The sequence below is a fragment of the Gallinula chloropus genome, assembly GCF_964237585.1.
Source record: "Gallinula chloropus genome assembly, chromosome: 22".
Lineage (NCBI taxonomy): Eukaryota > Metazoa > Chordata > Aves > Gruiformes > Rallidae > Gallinula > Gallinula chloropus.
The window spans coordinates 5565645-5584427 of NC_140107.1; the positions used below are offsets into that span (position 1 = coordinate 5565645).

The 18783-nt window shown below is 52.3% G+C and overlaps 1 protein-coding gene across 1 annotated transcript in view; it reads right to left on the bottom strand.

Annotated features, from left to right (window-relative positions):
* Positions 1-12677: 12677 nt before the first annotated feature.
* PTPRU (protein tyrosine phosphatase receptor type U) overlaps positions 12678-18783 on the bottom strand; it is a gene marked incomplete at both ends in the record, with an annotated part of 65124 nt that continues 59018 nt past the window's right edge. The window contains 3 exons of the mRNA XM_084274223.1: positions 12678-12740; positions 15848-15983; positions 17013-17170. Coding sequence (XP_084130349.1) covers positions 12678-12740; positions 15848-15983; positions 17013-17170 — 357 coding nt within the window. The remainder of the gene's footprint in view (positions 12741-15847; positions 15984-17012; positions 17171-18783) is intronic.

An 18783-nucleotide genomic window follows, 5' to 3' on the forward strand; every position in this document is an offset into this window, starting at 1 on the left:
ACATCTGAGATGTGCCTGCCCTTGCTAAGAAAGGTTAATCACTTAATGATTCATTCATTCTTCCGCCACCTAACGAGCTTCCCTCTCCCTGCACCAAACCTCTGGGCAGCTCTTCTCTCCTCTGAAGGACTTACAAGAGGATTTCTGGTTGCATTGGGCTCCTAATTCCAGTTTCATGTGGTCATTCCACTCTGTATTCTGAGCTTGTCCACCACTCTTGACCAAATTTCCCTTTCCTGCATGCCCTCCTACCTGTCTGTTCACCTCCAGAAAAGGCAGTAGGGGCCACCGGCACCCTGTGTGGGGCTCAGTCCAGAGCAGAGAGCAGACTCCCCTTTCACAAAGGGCTTTGACCCTTCTGATCCAAGAAGAACCTCAGTGGGCAGCCTTTTTCTTTCCAAATTCCTTATAATGCCAGTGAGGTAAGAGAGAACAGCCTGTGATGAAGCTGCCCATGGAGGACCAAGGGGTGCAGGTGGAAATAAGGTCCCTCTAGCAGTCTGCTCCCAGGTTCTTCCCCCAGCCAGACCCATGTTGTCAGCCCCATGGTGGGCCACCCCAGCTCTGCCCCATCCATCTGCACCTCTTGCATGGAGACCAGCCCATGGCACCGTGGGGATGCTGGGAAGGGGTTGCTCCATCCGCACAGACCCCTGCCAACACCAAGTCTTCATCCTCTCTATCTATAAGCAGATGTTTAAGTTCAAGCTTTCCTCACACCCCACAAGGTTTCACTCCCATCCACAGCACAGAGCAACCCATGCAGGGGGTGTAGAGGCATCGCTTGGGTTATCTCCATGCCAAAGGTCTCTGAGGGTCCCATCTATTATACTCCTATCAGCACCCCTCTTTGGCTCATCTCCTTAACAAATCTTCCCTGTGCATCCTGGTGGAAACAGCCCAGAGATAATAACAGCAGATATGCATTGACCTATGGGATTCCTGGAGTGATCAAACTGTCAGATAACGGAATAAATCTTTCTCGTGGGATGGGGATTAAATCAGAGAGTGTTAGCTGCTGCGGCTCCTTATTTATTTCTCTTCTCTTAAATTGCATTTCCCTTCCCCCCATGAAGAGCACTTGCTGCCTACAGCTGTAAATAACTGCAAACCTTTATGGTAAGTTTAGACACTGAGTCTCTTAACCTTGCAAACACCTCTTCTTTCTCTTAATGGTCTCTGAAAGCTCTTGGGAAAAAGAAAACAAAAAGGGGAATATGATTTGATAGCAAGCACATACCTCAGCGCTGCACACCAGCCTGACCCAGGCTGAAGATCACCTAAAACACACGAGCTCAACGTGTAACTCTTGGCTGCTTCACTCACCAGTTTCATGACCTTGGATGTGGCATTTTCATCCAGCTTTGCCCAACCTGCTGTCCACCTCTGTTCTCTGCAGCTTCTTGGGGCTGATGGTCTCATGTGAGGAGCCAAGGTTGCCACTCTCATACATAAATACACATCCTTCCCCCCAGAATGGAGCATTTCCCTGTTTCTTTTGGCAGGGGCTAAACCTGGATATCTGGGAAATGATTACTCTCCTGGAAAAGTTTCTGCATTCCAGTGCTTAAGCCCCCACTACAGAGGCGGCTCCTGCTCAACCCGCTGCTGTTCCTCCACCTCCTCCCCAGGCTGAGCTGCTCCGAGTCCCCATCGCCTGGCAAAGCAGCTGCCTCCAGCATGGTGGATGCCACTAAAGACACCAGTGGGATGTATGGCTGTTAAGATGCTGCTGTCCAGCACGATCTGGCCCCTCCTGCCCGCCTCCCTGCAGCCCATGCTGGTGTTACCCCCCCTCAATGCAGATCCCCAACCGAGGATGGGGCCAGGATCCCAGGATCACTGTTTGAGTCACACCAGACACCATAAACCCAACAAAACGAGTTTGATAGCTGGTGCTGTCCAGGTACAAAAAGATCAGCAGTAATATGTGCCATGTAAGGAAAAAAAAAACCCATTGGAGCTGCCATCACCCCAGCTTCACACCACACACCGTGCTGCAGCCGTACGCCTGGCCTGCGGCGGGGGGAATGACACCAGCACCAGGCTCCACAGGCCAAATCAGGCCGGTGGATGGGATGTCGGTGTTGAGGTTGGCAGACTGATATCAAGTCCAAATGTGGCACATTAGCTCACAAACACCTTTGCCTTAGGCTGGGGGAAAGCAATCAGAGAGGAGAGCAGCTTGCTGTGCCCTGCTGCCTGCTCCTGCCACGCCAGCTCTCCTCTCCCTCCCCTCAGCAATTTTCACCCAAGGAAAATCTGTGTGCATATAATGTGACATTTCTCCAGTCACCTCCAATCCTATTTGCACCGTCCAGCAGCATTGGGGGTCAGCTCTCCTTCCACCTTGTGCCAGACAAGCTCACAGCTGGACACGACTGCAGAAGGAAGAGGCAAGGAAGGGGATGGAGAGAGGCAGGGGCTGAGGCACGGAGAGATGATGGTACAGGTTTATGTCAACAAAAATCTCCTGTGACTTCCTAATCCTTCCTTGGAGCAACAGCTTTCTGAATCTCACCCCAAGAGCCCCCCATCCACGCTTTCAGGGGGACTTCCTGCAGAGTAACAAGCCGAGCTCAGGGAGAGCCATCCCCTTCCCACACTCCTGTCGCAACCACTTCCAGCCTCCCCACCATGATCTAACCATCTCTTGCTGCAAAACTAGTCCCAGCAAGAAAAAGAAAAAGAGAAAAAAAAAAAGGCAGGTGAGGAAACCAAGTTCCCAGCAGGACATTTCTAATGAAACAAAAATCCTGGTGATGTCGAGTCAGCCGATCCCTCTTCAAACCACATCAAGCGTCCCACAGAGCAGGGAGAGGAGAGCTCCTCCATATTCCCTTTTTTAATTTTATATTTTACTTAAACTCCATCCATTTAAGAATGGTGAAAGCTCAATCTATCATCGGTGACAGCGTGGGCTGCCCAAGATCCTCAGGTCCTGTTTCATTAGAGGATGATCGCCCCGTGACTGGTGGGGGACGAGCTCAAAGCCCTCTGAACCCACCTGCTGCTGCATCAGCACAGCTCCAGCCATGGCAGGAGACTGGTTCAAGGTCTGAGGAGCAAAGTACCCAGCCCATCAGGTCCTGGGGAGATGGTGCTTCTTTTCACATCCCAAATTAGAAAGCAAAACAGCTCAGGCAAGCTGGGGGAGCAGCAGGAAGCTTCCACTTGAACAGCACCGGAAAAGTTTCAGGGCTCAGCCAGAGGAAGAGAAAGACCCGTGGGAATGGCACGGTGGGGGGGCAGCAGTGGGGTGCTGGTGTGAAGATGGGGGATATGGGCTCAGCTGGCTGATGGACACAGTGGTTTTCCACACCTCCCACCCCACCACAGGGAAGAAACTTGCCTGAGCCACCCCGACACTCAGCCAAAAATCCCAGAGCTGCTGGAAGGACCTCCCGAAGGTCACCCAAATGTGCAATTGCCGTGGGCACTGCTTCTCCAGGCAGCACTGATTCTGCCTCTGTGATCCCAGCAGGCTGCTTTCCTGAGTCCCACACATGGTTCCACCCTGCTGCTGACCCGGCTGCAGCCCCTGTGCACGCCTGTGGGGATGCTCCAGGCTCTCATTTTCCAAAGTCCTTAGCAATTTTGGGTGCATTCACCTCTGACTGCCCTCCCAAGAGAGGCCCAAAGTTCAGACACAGCTGAGTGCTTCCTCTTCAGAAATCTGGCAACTTTACCAACCAGCTGAGCCCTTTTTAATGAGCAGCAGCAGCATCCTAGGCGCCCTGAGCAAGTCCTGCTTCACTAAATGCTGTGATGCCCTTGGCCAAGAGCTCTGTTGGAGCAGGGGAGGGCAGGGAGACAGCAGGATCCCGGCCCCCAGGGTGACAGTGAGTGATGGGAGATGATCTGCCTGGTACAGGGGGATGCCCTCAGCCCTTCCCAGGGATGCTGCCCACAGGGGAGCAGCCCACCAACTCCAGCTCAGGTGTCATCCCATTTTAGGAAGGGAGAAGTGAAATGCTGAGAGAACTTGTCCTGAAAGTCCCCCAAAGGGCCACTGATGAGCAGCTGACCCCCCCACCCCTGCTTTGCCCAAGGGATCACCCTTTGACATGCCGGCAAATGGGCAGATTTTCAATCAACTGGCGTCACCAACGTGGTCTCTTTGGGACTGAAAGTCCTCCCATGAACTTCTTCACCTCCTGGGACTGGATGAAAAAACGTCATTTGGCTGTTGGCCCCAAAGTGCAGAGGGTCTGACACATGGAGACGTGTAGCCAACACATGGAGATGTGGGTCCAGCACCACTAATGTGGAAGGGCAAATGAGCACCCATCGTTGGCCATCAGAGATTTCCCACTGACTCAAAGGTCTTCAGGCTGCTCAGGGAGGGGAGGATCAATTATCCACTGCTGTTAATCTACAGGGACATCCAAGACCACAGATAAATCAGAGACAAAAGCTGTTCTACCTCTTCCAGCGGGAACACCTTCCCTGTCCTGCAAACCTCAAAGACAGACACAGAGGAAAGTTAAATGATTAATTTGTTTTTCAAAACCACATCCTGAGAAAAAGAACAATTTTTCCAGCAGGAGGAAAAATTCTTTTGGCAAATCGATCCCCCATAAGCTGTTTGTGAGCTGATACCAGTTGCCTGCCTGTGCTAACACAACTGTGATTACACACTTACTGAACAAATTCTTTTTGTTACATGAAATTCACCCCAAACTTCCCAGGCAGGATTTTCTTGCCCAACCATTTGTATTTTATATCCACGCTGAAGTACCGCTTTATAAATAGCAAGGAGCTTTATCTTGACTCTAACCAGCAACCTCAACTTAAAGCTAAATGCATAATTTACTGCAAATTAAACTTAATGGGACTGGAATAATTATGTTGACTTTTGGAAGTACTTAAGGATAAATACATGATTAGATATTTTGCACACCGTGAGGAAATATTTATTTCGAAATACAAATTCTTCCCATTGAGCCTTTTGATGGAACATTTAGAGGTGACACTATCAGCATATAGATTACAGTACCATTAAGGCTACTTAAATAAATTACCCTGCTGCATTTGCAGCACTGGAGAGATGGAAAGTCTCTGGCAAAGCGTGGTGTCTATGCCACCGGTTTGCTGTGCAGGCGTGAGGAACTCGGCACAGCTCTGGATGGGGCTCTTCAGCCTCTGCTCCCTGTGCCCATCGCAGAGTTAAGTGCCATGGGCATCCCTGCAGAGCCTGATTGCACATGGGTACCAGATCATCCCACCCAGGGACCCTCATGCACTGCTTCCCAAAAGATGAAGCCAGTAACATCGGTTCTAACTCACATTTTTCTCCCCAAGGGATTTGTTTTATATAGAAATTGCTCCATTTCAGAGCTGGTTTTCTTTTCTCCTGCAAGGTGAAAATTTAGGGAAACTTCAAGCAGGAGGGGAATTTGCAAAACCCTTATCAGCTCCTGCTATAAAACCAATCGTGACTGCAAATCACTCCTGCTCATTACTTGTGTTTTAAGCTCTGGCAGCTCTGAGCTGCCCGAGCCGTGAGGGAAGCGTTCCTAGCAAAGCATTTTGCCAATGGGAAATGCCAGCTCGCTGCTGAGCGGGTGGAGACAGCCCCATGTTACCAACCAGAACATCAAGTGGGGGAAACATCAAGGCAAAGTGTGATCTCCTCCTCTTCCTTCTTCTCCTCCAGGCTCTGGCTCCCACAGCCGCTGTTGGTACAGACATAAATCCCAGCCTGGACCAGGCTGCTGCTGGCACTGCACCCTGATCCCCTGGGACATCAGGCACCACCCCAGGGCTTAAAACAGAAATCACAGCATCACTGGGTTGGAAAAGACCTTTAAGATCACTGAGTCCAACCGTCCCTGTCCTCTACTAACCCAAATACCTGAGCACCTCATCTACATGTCTGTTAAACACACCCGGGGCAGTGACTCACCCCCACTGGGCAGCCTGTTCTACATCCCCACAACTCTTCCAGTGAAAAGTAGGGACTGAGGGCTCTTTTTTCTTTCTTCTTCAGCAGGAGGAAGTTTTTATATTCCTTCTGGCTGGTTTGGGGCTCCCCTGGGTTTCTGGGTCTCTGGATGGATCCAGGAGCCCCCTGTTTCCCCACACACCCAAGGGCTGAAACATAAGGAAAAGCTGCTTGTACCTGCGTGGGATGGACTGAGTGATAGAGCTGAAACACAGTGCATGTTGGATGTGGGGTGGTGCAGCACCATGGCTCATCCATCCAGACCACTCCAGCTTCCCATTTCAGAGTTGAGCTCTGGTCCTGTTGCTGCTGGGTGCACAGAAGTAAGAAATAAACTGGGCTTAAAACATTTTATACTTGGGGCCAATGTCAGGACAAGGCAGGACAAGGTAGTGTGCAGCTTGAGGAGCATCCCAGTATGCAGGGGGCATCTCCCATCCGCTCACTTATCCCCAGGGCCACACTTTGGTGCCACTGAGAGGAACCACTCATGACCAATCCAGGCCACTGAGCCCATTTGCAAAGCAAGGACAGACAGCTGTCCCAGGGACAAGACTGTGACAAGATTGTCCCCATCCCAGTCCCCTGGATGAGCTTGGGAAGTGTAATTGCTTAGCAGCATCTCTGGGGATTGGAAGGGGGATGGAGACAATCTGCCCAGCCTGAGCCATGGACAGCACACTTGGCCTTGCAGATACACCACAGGCAATAAATGGGATGTTGTAACTAATTGAATTTGGGGTTTGCTTCAATGAATGAATTTACCAAGGTTAATCTGGAAGATTTTAACACATCTCCCCCAGCCCTGCTTTTGCCTTCACCTTTGACAGCTTCTCAAATGGCACAAAATCCCAACAAGCCAAAACCAGAGAGGGTGAATTGCTATGAGCTGCTGAGAGGACAGAGGGGGGAGCCCCAACCAGAAAGGGACCCGCTTCACCTGAAGCACTGGAAGAGAAGAGGGAAAAGGAAGCCCTTAATCTGTCCACAATGCCTTTGTTTAGCTTGGTCATGTCCCTTGATAACTCACACACTGAAATGGGTGGGTGAGATCCAGGCACCATCCTGACAACACTCCCCACATCCTAAGAACACACTTGGGTTGCAGAGTCTCCAGGGGCTCTGCCTGCAGACCCCTCATGATCCAAAGTCTCTTAAGTTCATTTCTCCTGCAGACCCCACCACCACCTTGAGCAGCCCCGAGGACAGGAGTGCAGATGCGAGGAACAACCTCCCTGCACATCACCTGCTGCCCCAGAGAGGAAGGAGGAGGGGAACGTGGGTTACTCCTGCCCTAGGAAGGATCAGCACCTTTCTCCATCCCACAACTTCATCAGATGTCATGCAGGGCAGGCAGGTCTTTGCACAGAAGTGGCTGCTGTGGGAACAGCTGTATCCAGGGATACAGCATGAGGAACACCAGTGGGGATTTCCACAGGGCAGGATGGCTGTGATGGGCATCCAGGGATACAGCATGAGGACCAGCGGGGGTTTCTACAGGGCTGGATCGGCTTGCTGAAGCCAGAGCAGAGCATCCATGGGGAAAACCAACCCCTCTGGGCAGGATGAGGGTGGATGGGGACAGAGGTCCCACCTGTCACGTCTGCAGCTACTGCTGGGTACTGGTCAGAGCTGGGCTCCCCTAGCATCTCCAGCTCTGTCTGTCAGCCCAGAATGAAACGAGGGCATCCAGACCACCTCCAACAATACCATGACATTGGCTCTACTGGGGCACGTGCACTGCAGAACCAGCACAGAGGAAGCGTCGAGTTGGCAAATGGTTCCCAAGGCCCAAACCTGGGCATGGGATGGCACATTTGGATGAGCTACTGAAATGTTGAGTGCTCCTTTTGAGCACCACTGATCTGTCCATGCCTGGCAGAGAGCGACAGCAGCCTGCAGCCCTGCCAGGGCACTCCGGGCTCTGCAGAGTGGGGAAAGACGAGCTTCACTCTGTCCTGTCCCCATCCTCGGGCTACCCCCCAGCATGTCACTCACCAGGGCACGGTGATGAACCAGAGCTGGCAAAGGAGGGACCTCTCTCCATGGGACACCGACCCAGCCTCCTGGTCCTGCCCCATCCCTGCAGAACACTGCCATTACCTGATGGTGCTCCTGGGCTCCCTGTGCCTCTTTGATATCTTGCAGGAGTGAAGCAAGGAAGGAAAGTGATGCCACCCACTTCACCAAGCTGCCAGGGCCTCAGAGAGCTACCAGACCTAGCCACCACCAGCTTGTCCCCATAGAAACAGCTCCTCTACTTACCTTTACAGGAGGACTGCAGAGAAGGGGTAATTCATCCTTCCCGGTGGCAGCAGGGCCCCAGGGAGCAGCTGCTGTTTCTCTCTTCATCCCGGGCCAGCTGATGGAATGATGGCTTTCATAAAGCCAGGAGGAAAGGTTTTTTCATCATTAGAGGCTGGTGACAGCGAGTGCCCAATGAGCTGTGGCTGAAATACAGCTTGGGAAGAGCCAGGCTCCAGCTCTGGCAAGGAGGGAAACCACAGGGAGGAGGGTGACTGGAGACATCAAAAGTGGCTCTGGATGGACAAGTCACCAAGCTGGTGGCCAGGCCAGCTGTCTGTCCTGCTGCTGGGAGCCAGGGAAGCTGGTTCCTTGGAGTCACACAGCAATAACCTTGCAGAAGGCTTTTTCTCTTCTTCTTTGGAGATGCAAGTTATGCAGATGCTTTCCAGTTTAGTTTGGTCTCTGGGTTGGCCTTTTGCAGTCACCACCAAGGACAGTGAGCAGGAAGGGAAAGGAACAGGCAGCAGTGGGACATTGCTGATGGCCTGGGGGCTGCTGAGAAGCTGCTCTGGGGTGGAGCCCCTTCCCAGGCAGGGACCTATGTCCCCAAACAGTGCCAACCCCCCCACACACCAGGAACCAGGAGGTTGGGGGCTGCAGGGGCCAGCCCAGCTCAGAGCCCATCACCCTGGCCGCTGTCACTGCTCAAGGCCACCTTGTCCCTCAGGGACAAGCAGCTCAGCCTCAGGGACACCCTTGCTGAGGGCTGACCCCGCAGCCCAGGGGGGATGTGCACACCCAGAGCCCTTCCCAAGTGCAGTTCTTGATTTTAATTTGCATTATCCCCCTTTTTATTATTTATTGGCAAGATGTAATTACTGCATCCTTCACAAACCTTAATTAAAGATGAAAAACAGTTCTGACAAGTCAATTAGATTTTTTTTTTCCCTTCCTTGGTCTCCATTAAATTAAGACTCAAGTGTTACTGGAAGTGTTTAATATCACAACACATTTAACTGAAGGCTGCTTTGTAATAAATAAATCACCAAAGACAATGCAGGAGCTTTCTTCTCCTGAAGGCTTTTCTTACAATAGGATTTCACTTTCCAGCTGGGAAATGAGCTTGAAAGAGCTTCTTCTTCCCCTCCAATACCTTTTCCAGCAATGGAAAACTTCCATTAGAAGTGTCTAGAGAACCTGTGGATAACCCAGCCTCCCAAGGTGGGTTGACAGGGCTCACCTGGTCTGAGATCTCACCGGACCGTTATCAGGAGGAGAAGCAGAGCAAAGCTCTGCAGCCCCATCCCCTCTGTGTGGTGAAGGGGGCACGTGGCTCCTCTGGGCCCATGAAGGTTTTGCCATCCCTGGCATTTTGCCCTGGAAATGTTATTTCCTCCCCCCCCACCCCAAAATACCTTTGAAAAGCAAGACCCAGCAGATAGAGCATCTTCTCACAAGCTGCCTGGTGGGTGGGTACCTACATCACAGCTCCCTGCCCAGCGAAAGAATTCCAGAGGCCATCACAAATTTGGAACATTTATTTATGCAACTGATTTTCTTAAAAGGAAAGAAAGCCAAAAAAAAAAAAGAAAAAGAATCATAATAAAAAGAAAACAAACAAAAAAAACCCAGTTAACAACAGCTGGATGTGCGTGGTACAATCCACATCAGACATGGCCCTCCTTTGGCATCCCTCCCTCCATCCCACCACACCATCCCCCTCTGTGGTGGAGCCACTTTGGGGTACCAGTCCCTTTGGCAGCAGCTCTCAGGTGCTGTCAGCTTTTGGGGGTCACTTTTTCTGCATCTAGACAAAAAATTGTTCCAATTTGGTGGTTTTTTCCTCAGGGGTTATTTTTCCTTTTTTTTTTTCCCTGTTTTGTTTTTATTAAAAAGCAAAAAAAAAAGCACCACTCCAATCTGTAATACCAATAAACATTCTCCATCTTAAGAACAGTATTTATATTTTTATATATATATTTCTATATATATATTTCTATGTACAGGATGTCCTTGCCTCATGTCATATGGGCATCTCAGTAGGAGTTGGAGATGGGGTGGTTTCTATAGCACTTTGATTTCAAAGTCTGCCCTTCACAGGAGATGCCCTAAAAACCCAGAGACATCCAGCAAGGAGATATCAAAAAAAGGAAAGGGGAAAAGAAAAAGGAAAGATCTTGCTATTAAATCATATATACAACTCCTCCAGTCTCTGTTCTCTCGTTAGGACTAAGTGGGGCTTCAATTTTTGGGGTTTTCTCTTTTTTTCTAGCAATGCTTTACCTGTAATTCACTGCAGGATACTCCATCCCTCTGGACCAGAGGGAGGATGCGGATGGTCCAGGTTCCTGGTGCAGGATGAAGGAGCAGCAGCATCCCTCCAGCCTCTGGGGCTGAAGGGTGTCACCCACATTTCAATCCCAGGAAGGGCAAAGGTTCAGCTCAACTGTTTTCATACAAAACCAAAAAAAACAACCCCTGTCTGCACCATGGAGACCTCTCTGCATCCACTGCCCTGGGGCAGACCAGGAGAGGGTACAGACAGCGGGGTGGGGATTAGGAGAAGGACACTGATTTATTCCAAGTCAAACCTTGTGATGTGAGTACTGGTATTACCAGGTACTGGTGTAACTGGACCATTTTCCAGGCTCCAGTGGGGTAAAAACATGATTTGGTGATGAGACAGCATGGGCACCTGGCAGGGACACAGACAAAGGGGAGTGGCATTCGTTAGCCCTTGGAATAATTACTGTCAGGCCATGTGAATTGTTTGGCAAGCACATGGGAAAGCCAAGAGTCTGGGCAAAACCCCCTGATGCTGCTGAAACCTCCACCACCACCTCCAGGTGCAAGACCACAGTGGGACATCCTCCAAGGCGGAGGAAGGACACTCTTCTTGCTCTCCTCCAGCTGTGGAAGGTGAATGGAATTATCTCCTGGGTTTGCTTACCCTGGGGTGCAGTTGTTTTGGCTCTGCAGTCTTTGTGCTGCAGATCGGTCCAACCAAAGCTCTGAGCTGTGGGATGGATCTGACTTCTGATGGAAGCTGCCCCTGCCCTGGGGAGATGGGGCTGAGGGATGGGAAAGCACCATGGAGGGAGCTGCCCACCTCTAACCTCCAGTGCACAGAGGACAGCTGCTCATCTGCTCTGCTTTGTTCCCCCCAAAACTGACTGCAAAGGGTTCTGCTGGGCTCTCAAGACAGAAGCAACCTCCCCTCAGTTCCTCAAGTCTCCAAGACTTGCAGACACCAGACCTGCATCCCTCCACTTGCAACTTCTTGAGGGCATCCACAGGGAGAGAAAACCTTGACCACAGCTTGATTGCAACCAGGCTCTCCCCTGTGAGCAGGCACTCCTGTCATTACTAGAGTATCAGACAGAAAAAGTGACATCTCACACCCAACCAGAGCAGGATGAAGCCAATAAAGTATCAGGTACCTTCAATCATCAACCCTCTATGCTTGTCCTGGGTGGCATCAGGGGCACAAGGACTTCCCTGTGCCCAGCCCCAGAGCACTGTCATGGCTCAGAGCATCAGCAGAGCTCACCCACACCAACACTGTCACCAAAACCAACCATCCCACTTCACCAACCCCCAGCAGAAGCCAAGTGATTCACAAGGGAAGGGTTAGAAATGGCCCCATGGGCTGGTGCCTTCGGGTCATCCAGGAGGAATTACTGGCTATGGATGGAGATGATGGTGCAGAGGCACAGGGGAACTGTCACTTGAAAAGCTTTGCCAAGATGCTAGGAGGGGTCTGGGTCAGTCCCTGCAGAGGGACATGGTGCACCCTCCACATCCCAGCACAGTCCCAGCTCTGTCCCACCTCCCCGCTCTGACCAGGGCCGGACACACCAGGGTCACAACTCACAAAACTGAAAAAAGTGAAGATCAAACTCATGGCACGAACGGGCAGGAACTCAAGAGCTCCTCTCAGGGTCTTTGCTCCAGCTCAGATCACGTCCCCACCACGGGCAAAACCTGCCAGCAGTCGGCTGGGCTCCTCAGCAGAGCAGCTTCAACTCCACACACAATTAGAAAAGCCACATCTCTTCTCCACACATCCATCCTTCCCTGCTGGGAAATGGCCTCAGCTCCTTCTGTCATCCTCCTCCCCTCCCTGGCCTCCGTTGCAGCTGCTTTAGAGATGCCCAGGCAGCAGCACAGGGCCGCATCCTGCACACACCAGCCCCACAACCATGACTCAAAGTGATGCAGGGACAGGACAGGGCGAGTCATGGCATCCAACCCATGGCCGCTCATATGTGCTCAGGGTGGGAAGATGGAGAGCAGAGGATGAAGATAGGGAGGAGCCAACACGTCCCCACGTCCTTCTGTTTTTCTTGATCTGATGGGTGTCCTGCTGGGGTCCTTTGCTGTCTCCCTCCTCACCTTCAGCACTAACACAACGTCCCAGCGCGAGACGCACGGTTGGCACGACCCCTGCGCAAGCCCTTGCCACCGCTCTCCTGGCAAGGTGCTATCTGGTCTCCAGGGACTCCAGATATTCCAGTGCTATGTCATAGCAGAAATGATACTGCTCCTGTTTGGAGAGAGAGAGAAAAAAAATAAAAAAGTGGTTTATGCTCCCCAAGAAACGGTTTCCCAAAGAAAGTTTCCCCCACCCACTGCTGGGGAAGGGGATGACCCGTCCCTCACATCCACACACGTTCACAGAATCACATTACAAGGTCAGAAAAGACCTTTAAGATCGAGTCCAACCATCCCTGTCCTCTACTAACCCACATCCCTGAGCTCCTCATCTACCTGTCTGTTAAACACACCCAGGGTCAGTGACTCAGCCCCTCCCTGGGCAGCCTGTGCCACAGCCCCACAACTCTGACAGGGAAGAGCTTTTCCCTCCCATCTGCCCTGGCACAGCATGAGCCCATTGTCCCTTGTCCCATCTCCTGTCCCCTGGCTGAAGAGACCAACCCCCACCTCTCTGCACCCTCCTGGCAGATCAGTGGAGGTGAGGAGAAGGTCTCCCCTCAGCCTCCTCTTCTCCAGGCTGAACACCCCCAGCTCCCTCAGCTGCTCCTCAGAGGGTTTGCCCTCCAGCCCCTTCCCCAGCCTGGTTGCCCTTCTCTGGACTCACTCCAGGACCTCAATGTTCTTCTTATGGTGGGAAGCCCAGAACTGGACCCAGCACTCAAGGTGCAGCCTCACCAGTGCCCAGTCCAGGGGCACAATCCCCTCCCCAGACCTACTGGCCACACTATTTCTGACACAAGCCAGGATGCCATTGGCTTTCCTGGCCCCCTGGGCACACTGCTGGCTCATATTCAGCCTGCAGTCACCCAACACCCCCAGGTCCTTCTCTGCCTGACAGCTCCCCAGCCAGTCTCCCCCAGGCCTGTATCACCACAAGGGTTGCTATTCCCTGCGCTCTGGGGCCATGCAGCACCTCTACCTCCCCTGAAGGATGGACAAGGACTGTGACATCCCCTTACCAAGGAAACAGAGTTTATTCACTACACCAGGTTTGTAGGGAGCAGCCCCAGTGCCAGGCTCAAGCCTCAGCCATGCCTGACTCCCACCACAGTGACTGACACATGTCAATCAGGTGGCAGCAGAGACATGGGAATGATGGGGTCTGGGGTCAGAGGTGCCTGAAATAAACCCCCAGGCATGAAACAGGGGAGAGGTTTTATTTTCAAGTTCAGCAGAGGCTGCAAATGGGGAGTGTGCCCAGGCAAGCATCCCAGTCTGGCTGTGGGATTACTGGAGACGCCCTGCTCCACTTGCCAGCCCGTTCTCCTCACAAATTCTCCTGCTTCAAATAAAAAAATACCATTTTCCATCCCTGGCAAAGATCTGGTCTGGATGTCTGTGTTTCACATAGTGAGGGAGAGGCGTAAAGGGAAGTTCTGGGAGCTTTCCCTTCCAAAAATCCACATTTTCCAAGGGAAATGCCAAACAAATGAGCATTTCAGTACTCAGGACAAATTCTGATCTGCCTGGGACAGCAGGGCCAGAGCCACGGGGTGCGGGTGGGAAAGGTCTCAGAGCCTAGAGCAGGACCAGGCTCACTCTCCCATCCTTTCCTGTCTGGCTATGGACAGCATCAGCATCCTCCACCTTTTGCTGCCCACCCCAACTGGTTCCCCAAGTGCAAAAGGGAAAGCCCAGCATGATGGCTCCTGGGTTTAGAGAAAAAAAATCATCAAAATTGGGCTTGAAGGCAGTCAGATCCCTCCTCCTGTCCTCATACAACTCACAGCCCAGAACACTGCAGGGGAGCCCTTGGAAGTGCCCATCTCCACAAGATGTTGCTCCTTCAAGCATCCAACAAGTAAAACCAGCTGGGGCAGAGGGTAAGGAAACCCCAAAAATCAGGTTTCTGATGCTGCCATGAGGAGCATCCTGGGTGTAACAGCAGGGAGGGAAAGGGGAGAGCTCATCTCCCAAAATCCTGCTCAGCAGCCTGAGCACCAGCAGGACAATCCTGTTATCCCCATGTGGGTGGGGGGCTGCTCGGGGACCCCAGGTGGGAGCGGGCAGCAGGGGCAGAGGGCTTCAAAGGGAGGAGGCTGCCACAGCTTAGATTAAACCCACATAATGCTTTTTGGATTAAGTGAAAGGATTGTTTCCATTTCTCATCACATAAAAATAAACCCCACAGGCAAACAGAGGGGGAAGAGGCAGGAGCAGCAGGAAACTGCTACACGCTGGGCTGAGGCTCTTTACACCAGGCAAGGATCCGGCCTCCCAGTGACTCCAATAGATTGGGATTCCCAGAATAGATGGTTCAGGTTCATTTGAGGCTGGAGGATGCTTGTGTCCTGATGTGAAATGTTGCCTCTTTTTTTTTTTTTAATACCTCTGCAATTTAGCCCAATGGGTCTGGTGGCTTCATGCTTGTCACATCATCTCTCCATTATCTGCATCCCCTCCCTCTGCTTCCTATCCCCACCCTCACCTCCTCCTCCACTTTAATTCCTCATGCAAATCACATCCCCTCCCTCAAAACCATTTCATTTTTCAACTCAGGGATTTTATAATCCAAACAGGGGAAACATTTCTGGCTGACTTGCTATTAAAACATCACTAGGCACCTGGATGCCTCCACCGTGGGGATGGACACACGTCTGCTCCCTCCCCTGTCCTGTTACTCAGGGCCTGAAATAGGGCACAGGCTTTTCACCTTGACCCACTGCCACCTCCAGCCTCCCCATCAGGAAACGTGGCTCCATCGCTGCCCCCAGCAGCTTGGCCACCAATTTCATTTCACTCAAAACACAGTTCCCTTTTATCTTTCCAACAGGAATTTGTCTGACTTCACCTCAGAGAAGCTCCTGGTACCACAAACCCTCCGAAGAGCTTCAATTACATCCTGTGAATTAATGTGAACCAGCTTTATTGCTCCTGGGAAGGATGTCAGACAAGTCCAATGCCAACGCCAAGGACATGTCAGCACAGCAAGATGAAGACAAGCCCAAGGCTCCTTTCAAGAGTCACCTCACCTCCCTGTCCATCCCCAGCTCATGCTGGCACACTCACCAAGACATGCACTGTGTGAGGATGCCCATAAAGCTAATCAGGATTTGGGGTTTGGGAGGTGAGCATCCCCCAGCACCTCCCCTCCCTGTCAGAGGGATGAGCAGGAATGAGCAGCCAGGGTGGAGGTTGGCAGTGTCTGGTGCTTACCAAGGTCTCCACCATATTTGGCTTGTAGTTGCGGAGGGTCTTTGCAGCATAGAAAACATCTGCCATGTTGTGACACTTGATCATCTCCAGGATCATGGTGGAGGCACAGAAGGTGCCGCTCCGGCCACCTCCGTTCCTGGTGGGAGAAACAGCCACGTCAGTGGTGAGAAGATGGCATTAGAGCATCTTCCTGCATCCTTTAGTTCCCCTACCCATCCATCCCTGCATCCCAGGAGATGTCCCAGAGCAGGGTCCCAAACTGGAGGACCAGACCTCCATGGCAGCAGGAGCTGTGGTCCTGCCCTTCAGTCCTCACAAGATCCACGATACAAGATGAAAACACCCTTTTGGACCAACAAGGTTGGATCTTGGACTGGGTTGAGTTTCCAGCCCTGCCACAGACAGATTCCTCATGTGACTTCAGGAAGCCCCTGTATTCCTCTACCACCCTCTTCCCCTCTGCAGCATGACCCTGTGCTGATCAACTTCTGGGCAGTGCTGGCTGGAGGAACCATCCCACATTTCACCCAGCAGCTCCCTGGGTTCCTCACTCCATCTCAGGCTGATCCCATCCCACCCCCCCCACAGGAAAGGGGACCAGGGAGAGGAAGAGAGAACATGATGCCAGTGTTTCATAAAGCATGTTCTCAAGTTATCCTTCAGCTAATGAAGATGGACAAGGCTGTAATTAATTTCTGATTACAGGTTTGTCTGCTGTCTCTACCAATCTACAGACGTGCGAGGTCCCATCCAAGGAGACACACACGGGTGTTTGTGTGAGCCAGACCCAGCTGGGGATGGAAAGCATGTCCACCTCAATGAGGAGCAGGCAGTGGGAGATGCACAGCTCCTGGTGCATCCCTGCACAGCCCCTTCCATGCACAGGGCTGAGACCTCTGCTGAGTGCTGCTGCAAGGCAGGGCACAGGCGTGAGCGCAGGGGTGCTGCTCGTGGGTGTCACTCCCACTGAGCAGCCATCTTATGGAGGAGCTTTGACACGGTGACCTGGCTCAAAAATCACACTGTGGGACAGAGAGCACCATCTTGGGGACAAAGTCACCCTGGTGATGGCTTTTTAGAGGATTTCCAGGCAGAACTGTGGGCAGGTGAGCTGGTAACATCTCCCCCCAGCAGCAGAGCCCGCTGCTCTCCAGCTGACACTCACAGGCAGTGCACCACAGTCCTGCCATCGCCGCTCTCCTTCTGCCACCTCTCCACCTGGGCCAGGAGGTGCAGGAAGGACTTCTTGGAGTCTGGGGTGTCTCTGTACGCCGACCACCGCAGGTACTGGAAGTGCCGGACCATCAGGTGTCCCTCCTGCAACTAGAAGAGCAAAACCTCATCAGCTTGAGCCCACAGGCTGAGAGGCCTTTTGCCTCTGCTGGAGGCTGGATGGAGAGCAGGAGGGGTTCACCACACATGAACAGTAGCAGGAAAGAGGAAAACCCTTTCCTGGTGCTTTAATGTGGATGGTTCAGCCCTCTCCTCTGCAGCTCATACCAGCTCCATCCCATCCAACCCAGGGGAAGCTCTGCTGACACGGATCATCCTCAATCAGAGTGTCCCAGACTGATGGTGTATCACAAGAACAGACCTCCAGCCTCCCCAAGACTTGTCCATCGCATCTTTGCCTTGCACACACAGATGGTCCCAGGGGAGGTGTTTTGCTGTGTCCTTTAAGCCAGGAGGCTGATGAGAAGCTGCCAGCCAGGGAGGCAGGGGGTGGTGGAAGCCCATCCTAGCACCCTGGCCATCTTATTGGGTTTACACCCATGAAGCTAGACAAGGCCAGGCTCTATCCAGGCAGATGTGGGGCTCCTGCTCAGAAGCACTTGGGGTATCAGGAGCACCTGATGGGATGAAACCAGGGTGCTCACACTCCAACTGCATCCTGACTGGGGAGCACACACTGGAGGAGAGAGGGGAACCAGATGCAGATGGAGGATTCCCAGCTGTGGAGGGCTTTGTCCACCCAATTTCAGATGCCTGATGTGGAGGGAGGGTGAGCACCAAACCCCTCCCCCCAACTGGGACCCCATTCCTGTGGCTCTGTAGGAACCCCCAGCCTGGGAGTGGATGCTGAGGGCAATCAGTGCCCACTGCAACCAGCACACTCCAAACATACCGGGGTGTTTCTGAACCTTGTTGGGAGCTCTGGTGTGGGTCAGTGGCATGGCTGGGATGGGCTGACCCTCCTGTGCTGCAGCTTTGGAAGGCAGACAGGGAAGATAAAACAAGTAAGTGGAGTTAAAACCAGGGGAAAAATCCTCTGGTAGCCTGGGGAGAAAAGCTCTGGGATCTGTTTTGGAGCTCAGGTGAAAGCTCTGGCTGGCTCTGGAGGATGTGTGACAGCCTCCAACACCCAGCAAGGCCTGGCAAGTAGCAGCACTCCTCCAGCTATCTGCTCCCTGGGGAAATCTCTTCTTATAGCCAGGTTTCCAATCTCACTGCATTTTAATTTTGCAGGGACGTGCTGCACCACCTGAGAGCGAAGCACTACTGCTGAAGGATTTTGTGCTGGCACCCAGGAAATGCCAGATGTTCCCACAGGGAACAGGAACCAAAACCCTCTTAGTGTTCAGAGTCCAGACAATCAGGTTTTATCTCCTCCAACCCTAGATCCCAGGCTGAAGCACCCTTCCCAGACAGCCCATCAGCCAAGCTGCTCGCCTTCCAAGCTCCCTAATTACCATTGACCTTCACCAGGGCACTGGCCTCAGCCTCTTGCCCACCCTTAGGAGATGCCACCTCTTCTCCACCAGCTTTTGTAGTGAAATCAAACAGCTCTGCACCCACACAGGCTGTTCATTGCAGATCCTGTTCCTTCCTTTTCAGGACACAGTTTACTAGACATGGTAATTTTGGGTTGACTGTTGGACTTGATTATCTCTGAGGTCTTTTCCAACCTTAAAGTCTCTATGATTCCCAATTTCACT